General features: G+C 39.9%; 1 protein-coding gene across 7 annotated transcripts in view; it reads left to right on the top strand.

The window, feature by feature from the left end:
- The window catches only part of cnih3 (cornichon family AMPA receptor auxiliary protein 3), a 56,161-nt gene extending 37,539 nt beyond the window's left edge, over positions 1 to 18,622 (top strand). The window contains exons 4-10 of one of the 7 annotated variants that reach the window (XR_015084003.1): positions 7,174 to 7,286; positions 11,135 to 11,281; positions 11,723 to 11,780; positions 12,932 to 12,987; positions 13,306 to 13,711; positions 14,181 to 14,241; positions 17,268 to 18,622. Coding sequence is in view for 4 of the 7 variants with exons in the window: in XM_086019409.1 (XP_085875535.1) it covers positions 7,174 to 7,286; positions 11,135 to 11,281; positions 11,723 to 11,750 (288 nt within the window). In the remaining 3 variants the exon portion in view is untranslated. The remainder of the gene's footprint in view (positions 1 to 7,173; positions 7,287 to 11,134; positions 11,282 to 11,722; positions 11,781 to 12,931; positions 12,988 to 13,305; positions 13,712 to 14,180; positions 14,242 to 17,267) is intronic. The other 6 variants (XR_015084004.1, XR_015084002.1, XM_086019412.1 and 3 more) reach the window with 6 other exon arrangements.
- The last annotated feature ends 641 nt before the right edge of the window (positions 18,623 to 19,263 follow it).

Raw genomic sequence — 19,263 nt, 5'->3', positions numbered from 1 at the left:
ATCCACTATCGTGCATCACCCTAAAAGTCATCAGAGGTTAGGAAATAAACAGCCATCTTTATGGAGTAGCACCTTCTGACTTTCGATATAATATCATAGGGAAAACACGTGTTGAGTTGAGGGATTTATAGCAGTGACCAGCACACAACGCGGCCTCGGACAAAACGTGCACACTACAATTATAAATCCTGTGTTGAATTAATACCTATCTTTCGCTGTAACATAACCCTAGTATTATTAACTTTGTGAGGTGAATTATAAGACTTAACTCTTGTATCGGCTCTCCTAAGATTGTGCAAGTGTACCTAATGAAGTGTCCAGGGAGTGGCTGTGTAACAAAGCTCAATGTCTCTTTATGGTTGGAATGAGTTCAGCTCTTTCGGTTGTTTCTCTGAAATCAAGTGATGAGAAGCCAAACACTGGCATGACCTAAAAAACACAGTCCCGTAAAATAGAAGGCTATCATAGAACGGTAATGGTTATTTCAATAATCAACGTTTTCCATGTGGTCCATGTAGAGCAGTTTGCCTGAAAAGTCAAATTTGAAAAGCTCTCTCATCCTTTTTGTCAGCTGTGAGCGTGCACACGCCAAGGCGGGTGGCCTCGTTAATTGGAGTTGGAGAGGATGAGGCTAAGATGAGGCAACCCCGTGAGCAACAGAATGAAACGTGGGCAGGCGTTCTCATTTGCCATGTTGCAGTAGGATGCCTTAGAGGTTTCATTGAGCACGAGGGTAATGAAAGGAATCACTTAAGGCCTGATTTACTGAGATCCCAAATAGCAGGCGCTAAATTGCATGTTTTCTTTAAATCTACGATTGGCAACAATCTGTTACCTTTATTTATTTTATTATTATATACAAGCATATACTGACCCTATAATTAACATATAAGAATGGTCACCGACACAGCTCATTAGTGCCGCAGGCAAGAGCTGGATGTTGTATAGCCATAAAGGGAATCATGATGCAATGTCATCCATATTCAGTGCATGTACTGTACCTGCTCTGGAGCTGCACATCAGAGGAGCTGCTGCGGGTTAAAGAGAGGGTGGATGTGTCACTCATCCTCTGACACCGAAATATAAACACAAGGAGATTGTGATGATGCGCATTAAACATGGGCAAGGAGAAGGAGGATTTTACTCTTTTGTTATTTTCCTTGAATATAGCATATAGCATATATCGCTGTCCTGTGAAAAACACGAATGTCCAATTTGGGAAAAAATATATATTTTCATGTTAATGAGATGTCTGTAATGCAGAAACACCATCCATCCATCCATTATCGTACCGCTTCTCCTCACAAGGGTCGCGGGGCGTGCTGGAGCCTATCCCAGCTGTCTTCGGGCAGTAGGCGGGGGACACCCTGAACTGGTTGCCAGCCAATCGCAGGGCACACAGAGACAAACATCCGCACTCACAATCACACCTAGGGGCAATTTAGAGTATGCAAGCAACTTACCATGCATGTTTTTGGAATGTGGGAGGAAACCGGAGTGCCCGGAGAAAACCCACGCAGGCACGGGGAGAACACGTAAAAATCAGACAATTGAAAAAAAATTGGACGTAATTGTTTTTCTCAGGACAGCGACGGTATACTTTTGCGCCTTGGGGGTATGAGAATAGATTCTCATGAAATAGAAAGTATTTTGACTAATGCTCACTATCAGACGGTTTTAGTACACTGCTCCTTTTTGTCAAGAGAAATTGGATACAAATCTGAATAGAAAAGTCCAAAATCAAGTTTGTTTCATAACTTGAACCTGGAGTATTCTTTCTATTCCAAGAGGGTGTCACAAAACCAACTGAAAACGGAAATCTTTCCAAATACGGAATATCACAAGGGAATTAATGTGAACCGTCTGCAAGTACACACCTGATTTTATGGCAATAAAATGGAAAAGTCCTAACTGTATTCAACATTATGGATTCTGCTATCTAAATAAACCACAAAAATTAAATTCATTTGGAAAGTGACAATTTTTTGCCAAGGAAAACATTTGGAAAATCTCCAGATATTTACCAAAAATTACACCGAATTGCCTCAGCAACTTTTAAAGGAGAAATCACAAATATGTGTATTAAGATGAACTCTACTTGTTTTCAGTAGACACATGGATACTGGTCTTTAAATATTAAAGGTTTGTCTGTATACAACCTCTTCAATCCTGTAACTGTACATTTCAAAACATTCTTACACATACAGTATGTTCCCACATATTCCCAGATGTGGGTGACGCTTCTGATCTTGCTCTGATTCATCGCAAGTATCAGCTATAAAGAGATGTTACCAACTTGCAGCATCTCAGCACTACCCTGGCAAATTTATCTTGCAGCATCAGCTGGCAGCTTCAAACTCTCGATATCTTTGAACACTGGCAAATGTCCGCACTCTCACCTCACTCATCCGTATCAGTATCTCGCTTGCCTAATTATTGCCGCCAATATGTTCCTGCTTCCTGCCATTAAAAAGTACATACATTTGACTCAATACATCAGTTTGACCCCTGAATTCCCAGGATGCGTAATTTTCTGGCGTTAAACAGCAGGGTTATGGCTGTGCGAATTATTGTATTCCAAAGTATCGTGATGCTATCTATCATGAGACACGTCCCAGGAGTAAAGTTACATTTCAAATTACCACGAGAATGACGCCTCGTCAGTGATACAGAAGAGCAGCTTCTTGGTGGATCAGATGGATGTTAGCATAGCCTCCGGGCATTGTAACATTGCAGCGGGGGACACAGAGCTCCTTTCCCAGATGGTCACAGTCCCAGATGGGCACCTCTGTCAACACACTCAGTCACTCATTCGTCGCCTCGCAATTAAATTGAGCTTCAGTACGTTTTTACACTCACAATCATTTCTACTGTCGTGAACATGTTTGCTTAATGTGTTTCCCTAGTGTACAGTATGCTTTCTCGACTCGTCACAGTTTACAAAACTATAGTAGTGGAGAAGGGCTTCAAGGACAGGTATGGACTTGGCGGGAGTTTGGTCATGGTGGACTGCATTACATGCAGTTTGATTGTGTTACTTGTTGGATGAGTATAGACAAACACAGCTGTTCACGCGGATATACAACACACAAACATGAATGAATTTGATGGCTGGAGACAAGGACACAAAAGGGATTTATCATTTGGGTTCTGTTTGTTATTTGTTGTTTGTCCTTCCAAAGTATATATAAGGTGTGGTTGGTTGGTTTTACACATAATAGGGTTGATTTTCTCCATTTGTTATAATTTATGGGTGCCCTTGATTGTGGGATTTATGATAGTGACACAACACCCCAAAATAAGGATGTAGGTCTTGTGATGCCAGCATAGCACCTCTGTTTGTGTTTTGAGTTTAGTCGTTTTTAGTAGTAGTAGTCGTAGTAGTATTAGTTTTAGTACTCTTCATTTTTTTCTTGTTCCCCAGTTCAGTAAGTTAATTTCTCTGACAGGAATAGCTTCATGTGAAGCATGCGATGTAACGTGAAGCCAGCCAGTCAGGCTGATTTATCTAGTCCTTTCGTAGTTGGACTGGCGTATTGTTTGGCCCTCACTGCTCTGTAAATTTCAATTACGGTAATACTGAATATTATTCTTTGCTCTTAGGGATTTCAGATTACCGATGGGTAAGTAATGTTTTATGATAAAGGTACACAGATAGTTTAGTTCAGAGAGTAAAAACTAGAGACATATAAGAGACTCGGTCCAGGGGCATGCTGGCCATCGGGAATTTCAGGAAAATGTGTTGATTTTCTGGAACGGAACGGACACTGTATTTTGTATTTCAAATGTTGGCTACTAAATTTGTGAATAAAATGAAAATTTCCCCACTGTGGGATCAATAAAGGCATTCTTATTCTTATGAAATAGTAAGAAGCAATACATTGCTTCGCTATTTACGGGTAATAGGGACCGGGCCAATTCACAAAAATCCACATATAATTGTGGGATGGGGAAATGTATTTGTTTTTCTTTTCAAACCCCCCAAAAAATCTTCAAAAAAATATTGATGAAATATTCCGGTTTCCACAGAAAATAAATATTGAAAAAAACAAATTTGCGGAAAGGTGAACTCGTTGTGCCAAACCGCGAGCAAGAAGAGGTCCACAGTGTAGGAATTTGGCAGAACATCTTTATTATTTAGCAGCGGTGGGCACGTCAGTAAATGTTGCCGGTCCTCATCCGCCACTAGCCGAACGACCCCCGCCCGTTATCATCCGTCAGTCATCTTTCAAGCCGAAGCAAACTGTAATCCTCAGTCAGTCACAAGTTGTGAGGGCCTATGGCGAATGGGAAAAAAAAACAAGACACAGGTTGGTTTTTATTGCAGCCTGACTACGCTTTTGGCTTTTGTTGTTAGAGATTACATCAGTTTCTTCAAAACAGACCTTTTGCCAAGTGTAGTCATCGAGTCATTCAGCCAGGTGAGGCCACACAATTTCAAGAGAGGAAAATGTCAATATTTACACGTCAAAAGCATGGATACACCTTCTTTACTGAATGAAACTGTGTCCAAACTTTGTCTGGTAGTGAAATAGCAGTAGAGGTTGTTGAAGTTGTAGTGATGTGTCATCTTGCACCGAGATTCTATATTCTGTAACGTCTGTTTGTTTGCGATTGGCTGGCAACCATTTCTGGGTGTACACCACCTGCTGCTCACCCAGGACACTATACAAGATAACTAGTTAATAATTGAAGAATCTTTGCTCTTAAGTTTGACTGCTGCCAGCCACCATGTGTTGGTGATTCAAACAAGATGGGGACAGAGGAGTGAAATGTGAAGCATTGTGTGCTTGTTTTTTAATGAGCTTTTTGTTCATATGGAGAGTGGAGAAGTTTTTTCGCACTCATCCATGCATACTGTATTACTGGATGGAGGGATTGTGGTGGGGGTGGGGTGGGTGTTGCCTAATGGATAAATTTAGGTTTTAGCCTTAATAGCATTTTCTTTCGTCTTCTGCTGATGGGGAGCTTTTCTCAGGAAATGTGTCCATGCGCTTTTATAAAGGTGTGCAGCCATTTGAATAATGCATCCACAACACAACCACTTAATGGCAGCAGACATCTTGAAAGTCGAAGTGTATTATTAGAAACATTTAATACATACATACAAAAGAATTTGTGTATTAGCCGTAAAGCAAGAGTAATAGTAATAGTTTTCTGTCTGATGCTTTTTCGAAACATTTTTGTTAGCACTGGCTAGGGCGCAGACATTGCCGGCGGGATGCTGGAATTGTAACGGGAATGTCACAGAATTTCTTCAATTTCAATGAAAAGAAAACAGAAGTTATGGTGTTCGGTCCCAGTGGCTATTCTACATCCCACCTTGTTGACCTGGGCCCTTAAACGTGGGTTTTAAAATGGCAAATCAAAGCAAATTAGCGCTGTTGTAAAGTCGAGCTCCTTTCACCTTAGACAGCTGGCTAAGGTAAAGCCACTCCTTTCCCATCAGCACTTGGAAACAGTCATCCATGCCTTTGTTACATCTCGGCTAGATTACTGTAATGCACTTTGCATTTTGGAGTCAGCCAGTCCTTTCTCAAACGTCTCCAGTTGGTCCAAAATGCTGCTGCCCGCATACTAACTGGAGCTCGGAAGATGGAGCACAAAACACCAATTTTGGCCGCCCTTCACTGGCTCTCAGTGCACTTTCGGGTTCAATTTAAGATTCTTCTATTTGTTTTTAAGTCATTAAATGGCCTCGCCCCGGCATACCTCTCCAAGCTCGTCCACTCCTACGCACCTTCCCGCAGCCTCAGGTCTGCGGACCAGGCGCTGCTCGATGTGCCGAGGATTAAGCTGAGCCGCAGAGGGGATCAAGCCTTTTCGACTGCTGGTCCTTCCCTTTGGAATGACCTCCCATTGGATGTTAGGCAAGCCCCCTCTCTGTCCACTTTTCAAACCCAGTTGAAGACACATTTCCATTTTGTTGGATCATGACTGTAAAGTGCTTTGTTACAGCTCTAGCTGTTGTGAAACGTGTTATACAAATAAAAATGTATTGTATTGTATTTGTATTGTATTATTTCGAGCCACGGCCTTCATGGACAGGAATAACATTTGGACGACTGACTCATTTGTCATTGCGTTTGACATTTTGTAAATCGTCAGCAATGATATGAATGTGAATGTGGAGGTGAAACTGCAAATGTCATTCCGTTGAGTCTTAAATACGTTCCCAGCCCTTTTGATTGTGGCATAGAATTCTGTAAGGAATTACAGCATTTCTTTTTATAACACTTCCATGTATTTATGTGTTTTTACAACCAGAGGTAACTTTTTAAGGCAAAATGTTGGAGATTGTTAGTGAAGTTTGGAGGGATTTTTGATATGACTGAAGCTAAACCAGGAGTCACTAACACTGAAAGCGACCTGAAGCACAATCATGTGGAGGACTACTTGTCTGACCTGCATAATTATAATTTACATAAATAAAAGTATGTGTCACTATGTAGCATGTGGTTAGCACATCTGCCATATAGTCTGGCTCAGGCCCTCCTGTGTCGCGTGAACATGTTCTCCCAGGGCTTACATTGTTTTTTTCCTTGTACTCAGCTGCCCTTCCACATTGCTCATTGTGAATGTGAGCGTGAGTCATTGTTTGTCTATATGTGTCCCATGACTGGTTGGTGACCAAAGGATTATGATGCTCAACAACCTGAAGTTGTACGGGTGAAGCTTTAGCACTACACAATGGAGCATTGTGATGGCCTTAAAGTCTCTCAAACTGGCAGCAAACTAGGGCCCAAAAAAAATCTTGCCAGACAGAAATCAACTGCCCCTAAGCTTCGTTAATTGTTACTTTTTGTTGAATCATTTATTAATATAGTTCATCCGATCAATGTTTGGTAACTGTGAGCATTAGCAATAGGGAAAATAACGTTGACGATTAAACTCATTGCCTGGAGACAAGAATATTATAAGTCACAGTTTTAGATGTTTCAAAATAAATGCTGTAAAATGGCTATTTAAAATAAAGCCTCCTCTAACTTGTATAGTTTTGGAGGGGGGGGATTGATTTTTAGCCACAATGTCAACCATGTATGTCTCAAACTGACGCATACGGTACACTATAGTGTCATGTGTTGACAAACAGATTTACTGCTTTGGAGTGGGAGCTCTGTGACTCATTCTCCTTTTTCCTGTGCATCTTTCTCTGTCCATTTTATCTTTTAGTTGGTGCTACCAGAGTACTCAATCCATGTGCTCTTCTGTATCATGTTCCTGTGTGCCCAAGAATGGCTGACTGTGGGCCTCAACATCCCCCTGCTCTTCTACAACACATGGAGGTGAATACTGTAGTCGCAGACGTTGTCCTTTATGGGTGTGTTGGTGTCACTAAATTTAAATACGTGACTAAACTACAGTTTAAGATTAGGAGCAAAGGGGCGCAAAACAAGAGTTATTTATAAACGACAATAACACAAATACATTTAGGTGGCATTCAGCAAAGAAGTGTAGAGTAGCTATGCTAGGGAATATCAAATCATTTAAAACAAAAGGTGCTTCATTTGTTTAAGAGTTGAACTCCCAAGGGTGTAGATACTGTACACTGAACAAAAAAGAAAAGAAAGCTGCTATCTTGCTCACATGAATGCGCAGAAACTAAAGTATTCTTTCTGTAACAGTGTTTCACATATATATTAGATTTCCGGAGCCCCCCGAAGGCATCAAGTGGAAATTGGGTCACCATTAATTCTTCTTTCTCTGTCATTATGCCTGTTCTTCCCGTCAGTGTTATCCACGATGCAGAGCGCCAGCAACCTGATGGTTCTGAGCTCAGTTGCTTGTTGTTGCAAAGGAGAGGAGAGTCAGGGAGGGAAAACACGTCTTGCTGTTTCATTAATTGGAGACTGTGCCAGATGCCTCCTGGCTACAGATGCTGCTTCCCATGCAGCTGAGAGATGAGAAGACAAGAAAACAGGGGAGGGAGAGAAAGGCAGAGATGGAGGAGCAGCTGGAAGCTTGGACGGTGAGGCAGAAGAGATAGCATGTGAGTGATAGCTAATCTAGACAAGGTGATTCGGTGGAGAGTTGCATTGATGGATTGCCAAATACGCACGTCCAGATGGGCGTGTACTGCATTGGCGTGTGAGTGCAGCTGCATCTTCTTGTGACACTCTCATGCCTCCTGGGCTGACGGCGAATGCCAACGTTGAATTTTAGTCGAGTAAAAGGATCAGCAGCCAATCAAAGCAGATGCTGTCATGTAACCTGACACCAATTTAATGTAGCTCCTGAAATGTAATATTATGATACCGCATTTACTTTACTCTGCACAACATGGTTTGACCCACTTCTGTTGTTTGCTCCCATATGGCCCGATTTGGGCATTTGGGCAGTATTGAGGGGGAAAAAAATAGCACATTCTTCCAGACCTTGACAAAGTGGTGCCAAGGTCCAATTAACTCAAATTATTTGAACTGATGGGCTTGGAATTTAGAAATGCTACAATGCATTGCTAGTCTTTAATGTGTTAATTTATTTCATTAATTTGGTTGCACTTCACGCATGTGGAAACTACAGTATGTTCAAGCACTAAGAGACACGAGTTACAACTCGAGTCATGGGTGACATGTTGACAACTGCTCATGAGAAAGTATTGACTGATAATATTAAGATGTCAGCTTTAATGTTATTCAAGTAGCAGCTGATGTGGCCTCATAGGCATTTGCATTTCTGCCCATCACATTTATTAATACTAACACTATGCGCAATCAAGTCAATTGTAAAACTGTATCTGATTAATGATACTCCTTGAAAACATACCTTAATATATTTATTAAGTGAAGTGAGGTTAAAGCTCTCGTGAGGTGGAAATTTCTGTACTATATTTTTTGGATTATAAGTCTCACTTTTTTCATAGTTTGGCTGGTCCTGTGACTTATACTGAGGTTAGTCATCTGCCACCTCTCACGTCAACAAATGAAGGGACCGTCTCCCCGGCTAGCCAGCTTAGCATGCGACATCAGCTACAACAAGGGTTTAGTATTCACAGTACCAAAAGGCACCATAAGGGGATTCTATCTTTGGCCACCATAATACACAGGATTCTAATTAAGGTAAGCCATTTTAAACTAAAAAGAAAAATGTTTCCGTAGTTAGAAGCAGAAGTTTCAAATCAACCGGAAATGTATCACTTGCCGTCAATATGATTATGGAATGGGGATTTTGGGTGCATGGCTACTGTTATAGGTCTCGGTTTTTGAAAAATCTGAAAAATTTCCCTCAAAAACGTGATTTATAGTCAAGTGCGACATACATTATGTTTTTCTTATTTTTTATAATGCTTTGAAAAAAACAGCACATATTTTATTACATGTATTAAAAACTGCATTCGGTATTACAATAATCAAATCCAAGCTTCCTTTCAATGGTTTCATTTCTGCTCCAGTGTTGATCATCGCAAGGTTAGGCCTACCTGGCAATGCCTCAGGTGACCTGTTTTTTAGTTGACTCATGAAAGTGATATTGCTCCCATGCAAAAGGCAAATCACCCCAAACAAGTTTCTGAGTTTTAAGTGTAACTGAGACCGCTTCAGTAACCTTCAGCTGTGTCGCTTGATGTGTGGTGTGCTGTAATGAAGATCCGTATATTTTGGTTGTTAATGAGCAGGACATAGTAGAGAGTGTGGTCAATGTGATACACACATATTCTGGATTCCGTTGTTACACAAACTCCTCATCACTTGGGTCCATTAAAAAAATACAGTACATTTTTGCTCCGTGAAATGAAACTCCACAGTAGGTAAACAGAGCTCATTTTACATGTCTTCTAATTTCTTAATCCTAGCTTTTAATTAAGTCTCACTGGAATGGAGAATCTTCAGGAAACATCCCAAGATGCCCCCAAAATAATTCTGCTATTAATACTCCATATTAGTTAAAGTCCAAAATTAAACTCCTTGTGACGGAGAACAAGCTTATTCTGCTTTAAGCATACACACACCTAGGGGTGGGCGGTATGACGATATTAAACGGTTTAGTGTTCACGATCTCATAAAGCCGAAAGATCGTTTGATCGTCTACGTGGCACATTCTAAACAGTTTAACTCTGTGGCGGCGTAAAGCCGCTGACACGTATACCCGACCAACCAACCACAGCACGCACAGTGCACCGTACGTGACACTCCCCGCCCCCCGTTTGTTTGCATAGCGGGAAGCTATAGCGGAAAGTCACCAAGAAGCAGAGTTGGTCCCAAAAAGAAACTCCACATCCACAGTGTCGATTTGGTTTGGCTTTTCCTTGGAGGAGAAAGCCCAAACCAGTTGTTTGCAAAGTTTGCAGAGGCTCGGTTTGGACGTCAGCGCCGACAGCCAAAGCAAACGGAGATCAGACACATGGTAGCCAGAGGCAGCCGCTAGCTCCAAGCTAACGCAACCCACGGTAACACAGTCATTTAACAAGAGCACTCCACATGAAAAAACAAGCAAGCTGTGTAAAGAAGTAACTGAGGCAGTGACTTATTACCTTGCTGAAGACATGATTCCCATTAAAACAGTGGAAAACGAGGGCTTTAAAAACCCTTCAAAGTACTAGACCTGCGTTACGAGCAGTGTTTTTATGTGTTACTATGTTACCTTTTATGTTTACATTCACTGCACATTTTGATAAAAATCATCACTATTCAAATTAAAACCTGTTCAGCGTAGTGGACTTAAAATGTCTTTTTTTTTCTTTTAGAGTTTTATACACATTTTAAACATGTTTTATGTGTTTGACATGAGGAATGTGCAAATTAGTATGAAAAAACGATGTAAAAAAAAGGATCCTGACAAAATAGTTTTGTGATTTTATTTTTTAAAAATCGTGATATGATATTTTTGCCAGATCGCCCACCACAACACACACCGTTACCAGAACTGTGTTTAAAATAGATATGAGCAGCATTCATTCATCTTCATTATTAATATTTCCCTTTGGTCTGCCAATAAATCAGAAAGTAATACCTCAACATGTTGAGAAGCCCAAAACTTGACCGGTCTGCCATATCCATCAATCATCAACTCCGGACAGTCTTGATCTGAGCCATTTGCTTTCCGGCATCACGCATTTAATTCCATCCCTCAACCATCACCCCCACGCCAAGGTGTCGAACAGGTCAACTACCCGTGCTGTGTTCTTTGCCATCTGCGGTAGGTACTTCCATTCCCCGACGGATACCAAGGAGTTGATCTACGACCCTGCTTCGGTTATGAATGGCGACACGCTCAAGTTCTGCCTGAAGGAGGCCTGGTGCAAGCTGTCCTTCTTTGTCCTGTCCTTCTTCTACTATCTCTACTGGTGAGCATCCAGCAGAAAGTGTGGGAGCCGTAGATGTATCACAGGTCAAACAGATTATAGCAGCTGCAGGTAATGTGCAAGGATAAAAACCAAACTAGACCGAGGTAACATCAGCCCTACCTTTTATTCCAACATTTCAAGGTCCGACGAAGCAGTATGAGTGCAACTCACTGAATAAAGTAACCATTTCTCTAGCAATCACATGCAAGTTCAGGTCAGCTAAAGTAGGGTGTACGTTTAGGCTTGTTGTCGCTAATGCATGTGATGTTGAGAGAATTTGATTCTTTACTTCATTGACAAGCACTTGAAGAATTTCCGTATTTTATGATGGAAAAAAATGTTTCTTGAAATGTGTTGCTCTTGTCAATTTGTTGTCCTTGTCCAATGTTGCTGATAATAATCACTCCGGATCTTGTTCCATGTGTCATGTGGGGGCTGCAGTGTGTGGAACCTGGAAATATCCCTCTAATAGGTCTTACAAATGGGAACTCTTAAAAAGGTACCATCCTTACATTTTCAACTTTATATTCATGTTTGTTTTTTAATGACAATACAGTCGTGATATTCACCATACTTGTTTTGTTCACGTGCCAAGAAATACTTCTGATGTAATATACAGTATATACGCTGGCCACAGCATTAGGTACACCATCCATCTACGGTCATGAGAACTACTCAAAAATATGTATTAAAGAATGCATTTTCAATATAAGTTGCCGGCAAAAACGACAAACTCCATATTCATCAAGTGTTTTTCATTCCGTAAGTGTACCTAAAGTTGTGACCAGGAAGTGGATATGTGTGGCTTCTAGCTGTACAGTGGTTATGTGATTTTTACCGCACCATGTGGTAGTGTAGATTTTTGATTACATATAGCTCAGTTTGGTTTTGAATTTATTTATTCCTTTATTTTTTTTACATTGAGCTGCTCTTGTATGTGTGTGATGATATTGTACTTTAAATGAATGTCGGACTTATTTCAGTTATGAAAAGGAATCTAGTGGCTGTGTTTTAAGGTGAATGACGTTGTCACGACATCATGACCAACACTGTCAAAGATGACTTTTTCGTTTTTCTGTAGTTTAAAGTATTATACACCAGCAAGTAAAAAATAGCTGATTCATTCTTTTTAGTCAAAATTAATGTGATAACTTTAGGATGCAGATGATGATTTGTTTTTCCAAACATTGATATTAAGAGACAAGAACTATACTCTTCAAATATTTTGACTCCCAAGACTTTGCTGTCATGCTCCTGCCATGTTAAAGTGGCGGAATTACTTTAGGATCTACGTATTTAGTCATAGTCATATATTGAATTCATTTTCATGGGATTCTTTTTTTCTTTTCTTTTTTTAAGCCTAGCTTTCACAAAAAAATGCATATTTCTTGTTTCTCAGAGCTTGGTATGTCCTTGGGAAAGAGTCTTCAAATGCTTAACTTCTTACAAAGAAAAGTTCAAAGAAAACTTGCAAACTAAATGGACTAACGGTATGACGCAGAGGCGTGGTAAACATTTTGTGCTGCAATATTTATGCAGCCATAATTACTTAAAATTGGGTCATTATTTTTTCTGAGATACTGGTTGGCTTTCTGTAAACATTCACCTTAACTTGACCACTTGGCTTACCTCTGTCAATCTATCCTCCAGCTCGTACTGGACGCATTTGCTGTTTTAAAAGACCACTTGCAGCAACAAAAGCAACAGTGAGTTATCTTTAAGAAGTGTTGGTTGATGGTCATTTCACTTTCAATCCAGATTTTTTTTATTTTATTTTTTTTAATTCAGTAAACTAACAGAAATTTGGCTACAGAACATACATCCTTAATTCAAACTTCATCCCACCAAATATTTCAGTTCAGTTTCATACACAAAAAGAAACATTGATGCTAAAAGTCAAATCACCTCAGTAATAAAAACTAACTGAACTGGAAGTGAATCAAGCCGGAAACCTGCACTTTGTGGCCCGTTTTCTCGTTACACCAACACTCTCTAGAGCTCCTCTGTCTGTGTCCTATTCACAGTCTGGCTACGATACTCCACTTGCATGGAATGATGAATTCAGAGGACTCACTGTCACAAGTTTGACTGATAAAATACCAGAAACAGACTGACATTACACATCCAAGTAGGTGCCCGGTTTACGACGGAGTACTATTTTTACGACATTGACATAACCTGATTTTGTACATAAGTCGTAACGCATGCAGTCTCCATCACAAACCAATACAAACATCCAAAGTCATAAAATACACAAAATATTTGAACAAAAAACTCCACTCACATTGTCTTTCCTTTCCGTCATTTTTTTTAATGCCCCTTGTCCTCACGGGTGAGCTGGAGCCTATTCCAGCTGACTGAGCAAGAGGCAAAAGACACACTGGACAGCTCACCAGCCAGAAAATTGTCCAATTTGTGTCACAGTGGCATGTAAGGCTTGCATTCACACTTATCACATTTAGGTCGGTTGAAGGGAACAGTAGTGGGTTGCTCTGCTAGAACGCAAACAGGTGCACACCAAACAAGCATAACCGAGACCCCAAAAAGGGGTGGGTCTTCACTTCCAAGTGAATTCTGGTGAAGTGTGCTTGACTTTAGTTCAAATGTGAACACTACTTGGACCAAATACTAGTGTTTAAAATCGCAGCTACATGTATAGAAAGTGAACACAGCAAAGATAGGCATTCTGTCCCAGGGACTGAACGGTCGGACGGACGCCTATTTTGGGGACGGAGCACGAGATGTTTTTTTTAAGAAGGACGGGCTAAGCAAGGACAAAAGTGGGTTTTCATCTGTCCCTCTAATCGTCGCTAACCGGGTCAAGTATCAACTGACGTGTTGTGTTGGGTTCTTTTAAAAAGAATAAACACTGTTTTCTTCTGCGATACCTGCCTTCTAGCGGTTCACACAGATACCATGCATTACGCCACAGGACGCCCATTTCACTAACAAGGAAAAAGGTGGATGGCAATTTTGTGTTGTTAACTCACTGTTAACATTTATTACATACCTTATCCCTTTGCATGCAAATTATGTCTTTGTCTGGGACATCTCTAGAGCGTAAAAATGGATTGGTGAAATGTAAGGACAGAAGAGCTTTAAAAGGATGAGGACGGACAGGGTCGGAGGACGATTATTTTCATGAATAGGGACAGAGGGCCGATGATGGAAGGGTGCCCAGATGGCGGCTCGGCAAAATAGGGTAAAGTGCTCATCTCTGAAAACACCGTATTCAATCCAGCAGAGAGATTTTTTGGAAAATGTGAACGTCACACAATATATAACAAATAGGTCCAACCAGGTAGTCCACTGATACAAAATGCGATTGACAATGCCAATGTAAATCAGGTCCAAACCAAAATTCCAGACTTTGACAGACAGGAACAAAAATACAAAGTTCAATCATTTACTCAGTTTATCATTTTATCGTCTTTATTTGATCAATTTGGTGAATTACAAGGTGTCTTGCTGCTTTGAAGTCATTGTAATTATTTATCAATATATGATGCAGTTGGCGCCATCTTAGTGGCTCAACGCACGGTCACAGTTCACTGATCCGAGCCATACTGTAATGAACCCCATTCAATTGTAACACTTGGCCTTTGGTTTTGCTATTTCTTTTTAAGTACCTAACTTAAATAAAGTGTATGTATTTTATGTTAGAATATGAATAGACGTTTTAATTTTAAAGCAGGCATATGTTGCTGCATTACCTCATACAAAGAAAAATGTATGTTAACCCATCACGTTACTTACCTTCTGCTTTTTCCTCTAATGTGTTGTTTGTGTCACAGGAATGTGTTGCTCTTCACTCACTAATGCACTTCCCTTCCCTGCAACATCAACAATTTGATATCTTATGCATGCATGTTGTTGGATGCTGTTCCAATTTGTTTTCGAAATGTGGGCATTTACGGGATGAATCTTTTTAATACATTTGCTCTTTTCCCTGTCGTAAAAAATCTGTGCTTTATAGATTCGCCACACACACTCGCATCAACGTTGGCTCATTTACTTGACAGATGTGTAAAGCTAATGGGACATGAAAAGAGCGACATCTGTCACTTGATCGCGCAGCAGCCAAGAAATGATCGCACATGACATAATTGTATTTTAGTCTAGTTTGGTTTATCTACCAGGTGTCAGTTAAGGATATTTTTTAAACAATATGGGGCATTAGTTGTGTATTACCAGCATTTAGTAGTAAAACAGAGTATTTGTTATTTACCCCTTAAAATCTGGAACAAATCCTCTATTATGGACTGTTGAAATATTCAAACTCAAGTGCATTTAATTCCAAAATGTAATTTTGTATTTGAATGAAATATGTCTGTATTTTGTTAGTCCATGATGAGTAAAATTATGTACCGCTAATAAATAATGTTTTGAAGTGAAGGTGCATACAAAACAATATAGACACTATCATAAATAATGAATTCCACAGAGAGGGGTTTATTTTAAAATACTAAATCACACAAGCCGGAGTCAATAATAGTCTTGGTTTGATCAACATTCAATAATAACGAGAGGACTGTGTATATATATATATATATATATATATATATATATATATATATATATATATATATATATATATATATATATATATATATATGTATTTCTTTATTTCTTTATTTATTTATTTATTGTGACACAGGCAGGAGAATTAGATGATTTCTTGCCTTTGATTGCCACCATTACTTGATTGGATTGGATGAAGTGTATGAATATTTACAATGTGCCCAAATGGCCATTGTATTTATCGCGCGCACGCATTTCAGATCCATACCAGATTCCACCTATTGAAAACCTCTGAGTTATATCCTAGCTATCGTATCCTGGCATGAATTCCGAGCACCGTTACGAACATCACGTCCAAAGCAGTATAAATGTAGATGTACATACGTGGACACCAGATTGAGTGCTGAGAGGATGATAAAGATGATGTGTTTAGTCCTAGTTTGGCAAAAAATCACAAATCTAACACAGCTGCTGTTAGATTGACGTTTGTGTGCCTCAATTACATAACTGATTTGGGTTCATTGTTTTGATTATCAAATATTTTTTTAAGTAATAATGGCAATGCACTTTCGCAGTTCGGCATTCTTCATTTCACGACTTACAGATTTTTTTTTTTTCAATCTGACCTTTTTTATTCGCAGAAAAACAGATTGATTCACAGTTTTATGTTACGTGGCGAAAAAAAAAATATTTTGGGATTTTTGCTGAATACTTTCTACAGCATGTATCATAATTATTATATTGTAGCTTCTTTTCAGTTGACGGTTACTGTCAGCCGTAACCACCCCCCAAAAAAAATCAAACTAGTCAGTCGTCCGCACAACCAGAAGCAGATCTTACCCATCTCACATTTTAGCTCCTTCACCATAATGAAAGTCGTTCCTTGCACACCATTTTCAGCCACAGTCTCATTTACATGCTTCTACACTCCATTGTAGTGAGTGAGTGAACTTCAGTGAACATTAAGAGTCGCAGGTTCGGCACCAAGGATGAGTACAGACTCATTAGTCTGCCCTTTACTGATCTGTTCTTGTCAATTCGCGGCTCATGAAGACAAGTGTTAAATCCACAATCTGTGACTTCTGTGGAGTCATTTTGTTGTACACTGTATTGGATGCTCATATCTCTTTGCAGGTTGTTTTGCACAAACTGCATTGCGTGCTTCTATGTCATTATGTTGCTTTTCAACTGCAGCTTTTATGCATAAAAGTACAAACAACTCGAAGGGTTTTGTTTCTACATTTTAGGTTGAGGCAAAAAAATATATATTTGTAGCACTGGAATGAATGAAAATGTGAAATATTCAAAGCGGGTTTTGTGTGCCGAATTCAATCCATGTTGGAAAAAGGAAACATCTGCACATACACGATGTAGTTCAAATAAAAACATATCTTAATCATACTTGCACAATCAACAAAAAATGTCAACTCACTTTCTATTCCCCCTTATTCTTCTTGTGTTTCAGTATGGTCTACTCTCTGGTTACCTCATAAGTGACGTATCAACAACTGAAGAGACAAAAAGCCTCTGGATACACAAGCTGCCATTTTTACGAGTGCTTTTTGCAAGAGACAGAAAAGCATGCCTCTTTGCTCCCACTCAAAAGCGAAGGGACATACTAATGCTCGACTATACATACAAAAACTACCATTCACACTTTGATTGATCATATTGAGTTGATGTCAACTCTTAGACACAAACACACGCACGTACACAGCTTCCTCTGGAGTGGTGCAGTTCTTTACTGTCTTGTAGCAGTGATGGTAGCACACGGGATTGAAAAGCACAGTAGCATTTGCACAGTTTGTCTCAGGCACAGCAGTACTGCCCCATCCAGCACGGCTCAGACGTCGGAACCATACCGACCGTAGCAACAGTGAGTCCGAAACGGAGAACGCGTGGACGAACTGGATCACACTGCTAAAGGGAAAAAAACGATTTCGGGGGGGGGGGGTTGGGGGGACACCAAGAGCAGCATCGATATACATTATGACTGGCATTTTGATGTACTTTTTGTCAAAAGGCATTTCCAATGGAGACATGGAGCTACCGTATACAGCAAATGCCTTCTTCATGTTGTTTTAGTGTTGTTCAATGAGAAACTTTTCTAAAACTCCCGACTAAAAGACAAAACCGCTTGATAGAAGTCTCATTCCCACACACGTTTGCACAACTCTTGTATTTAATCTTGCACCATGTTTGCGATATTTGGCTGCGTGCTCATGATCATGTATGATACGTCAGGCACGCCGGTGAAGGTCTTCCAGTATGTCAAATTGAAAACAGGGAAGCTTTATGTGACAATTTTCTAGTTCTATTTAAACAAGGGACCAAAATGCTCTTTGGGTAATAATTCATGTCACGCGTGAGGTTTTATTATATCCATGTTTATCTGAATGATTATTTCTTCCAGTGTTAAGAATGATGATTGAAGCGCGTATGGACATTGATGATTGGAATCAGTCACTCATTTACTCATTCTAACAAAAGTAAGTGTAGCTACTGATATAGGCGTCACCTCCACTGACACGAAATACACCACCTACGCTTGCTAGAACACACAATTCCCTTAAAGTAAGATATTACTCAATAGGTCACATGGCAAATATGTAATTTTGTCAATGCAGAGCAGGCGTTTCCCAAATAGTCTGCATCCTCTATGTGTCCTAGTCCAAATCACTTCCTGTTCCCAATCTCAACACGGAGTAGATTGGAAGTCCTGCATCAACCCCCCGGCCCCCCTGTATTTTCTCATTTTCTATCCTGACTGTGTATGTGAATTTAGATATTGTTTATGTAATAAACTATTTTAAAACCAAAGTATATGTTGTTTCTATATTAAAGAAAAAAAAAATCCTCAGTAAAAGACGGTTGATTTGGTCAAGTTCTATCTGACCAAACAAACCACATGAGAAAAAATGAAGACTTTGATTCAAAAAGGCTAAAAGGGGCTAATGTGGAAGCATCCTTTTAACCCTTTCATAGCTTTAAAGATCTTTAAAGATTGTCTGTTATTGTAGGAGGATTCTAATAACACCGACTTGTTACTACAACTGGAAATTGAGTTTTCTCTTAACGCATCAGACGGTGATAGTAATCTGGGCCTGAAGTTAGAGGTCCTCCTTTCAGCAGGACGAGGATGTCAAAGGATAGATCGCTCATTGCAACAAAAATCTGCCTTCAATGTAGCATGTTACTAGAGCCAGAATTGCGTGTGTGTTTTAAGGAATTCGATGAGTAAGTTGGACACTCACTTTTCCCACTCGGATTCTAAACCAACTTTTCCACTGGTAGCACTGGTACTACCAACTTTTTCAGTTGGCCGCACCACACAGGGTTTGGTCGCACCCTGTGTTGGGGGAGGTACAGTATGACCGCATTTGCTGATGTATAATCGTCTCATTTGGCAAATTGTAGTTTGTAACAATGGACAGTGACTGAAGATATATTAGCAAAATATT

This window comes from Filicampus tigris, chromosome 20, assembly GCF_054856515.1.
Source record: "Filicampus tigris isolate MCC_2025a chromosome 20, RoL_Ftig_1.0, whole genome shotgun sequence".
Lineage (NCBI taxonomy): Eukaryota > Metazoa > Chordata > Actinopteri > Syngnathiformes > Syngnathidae > Filicampus > Filicampus tigris.
The sequence above is the reverse complement of the archived record's forward strand: the minus strand, read 5'-3'. Positions and strand labels throughout refer to the sequence as shown.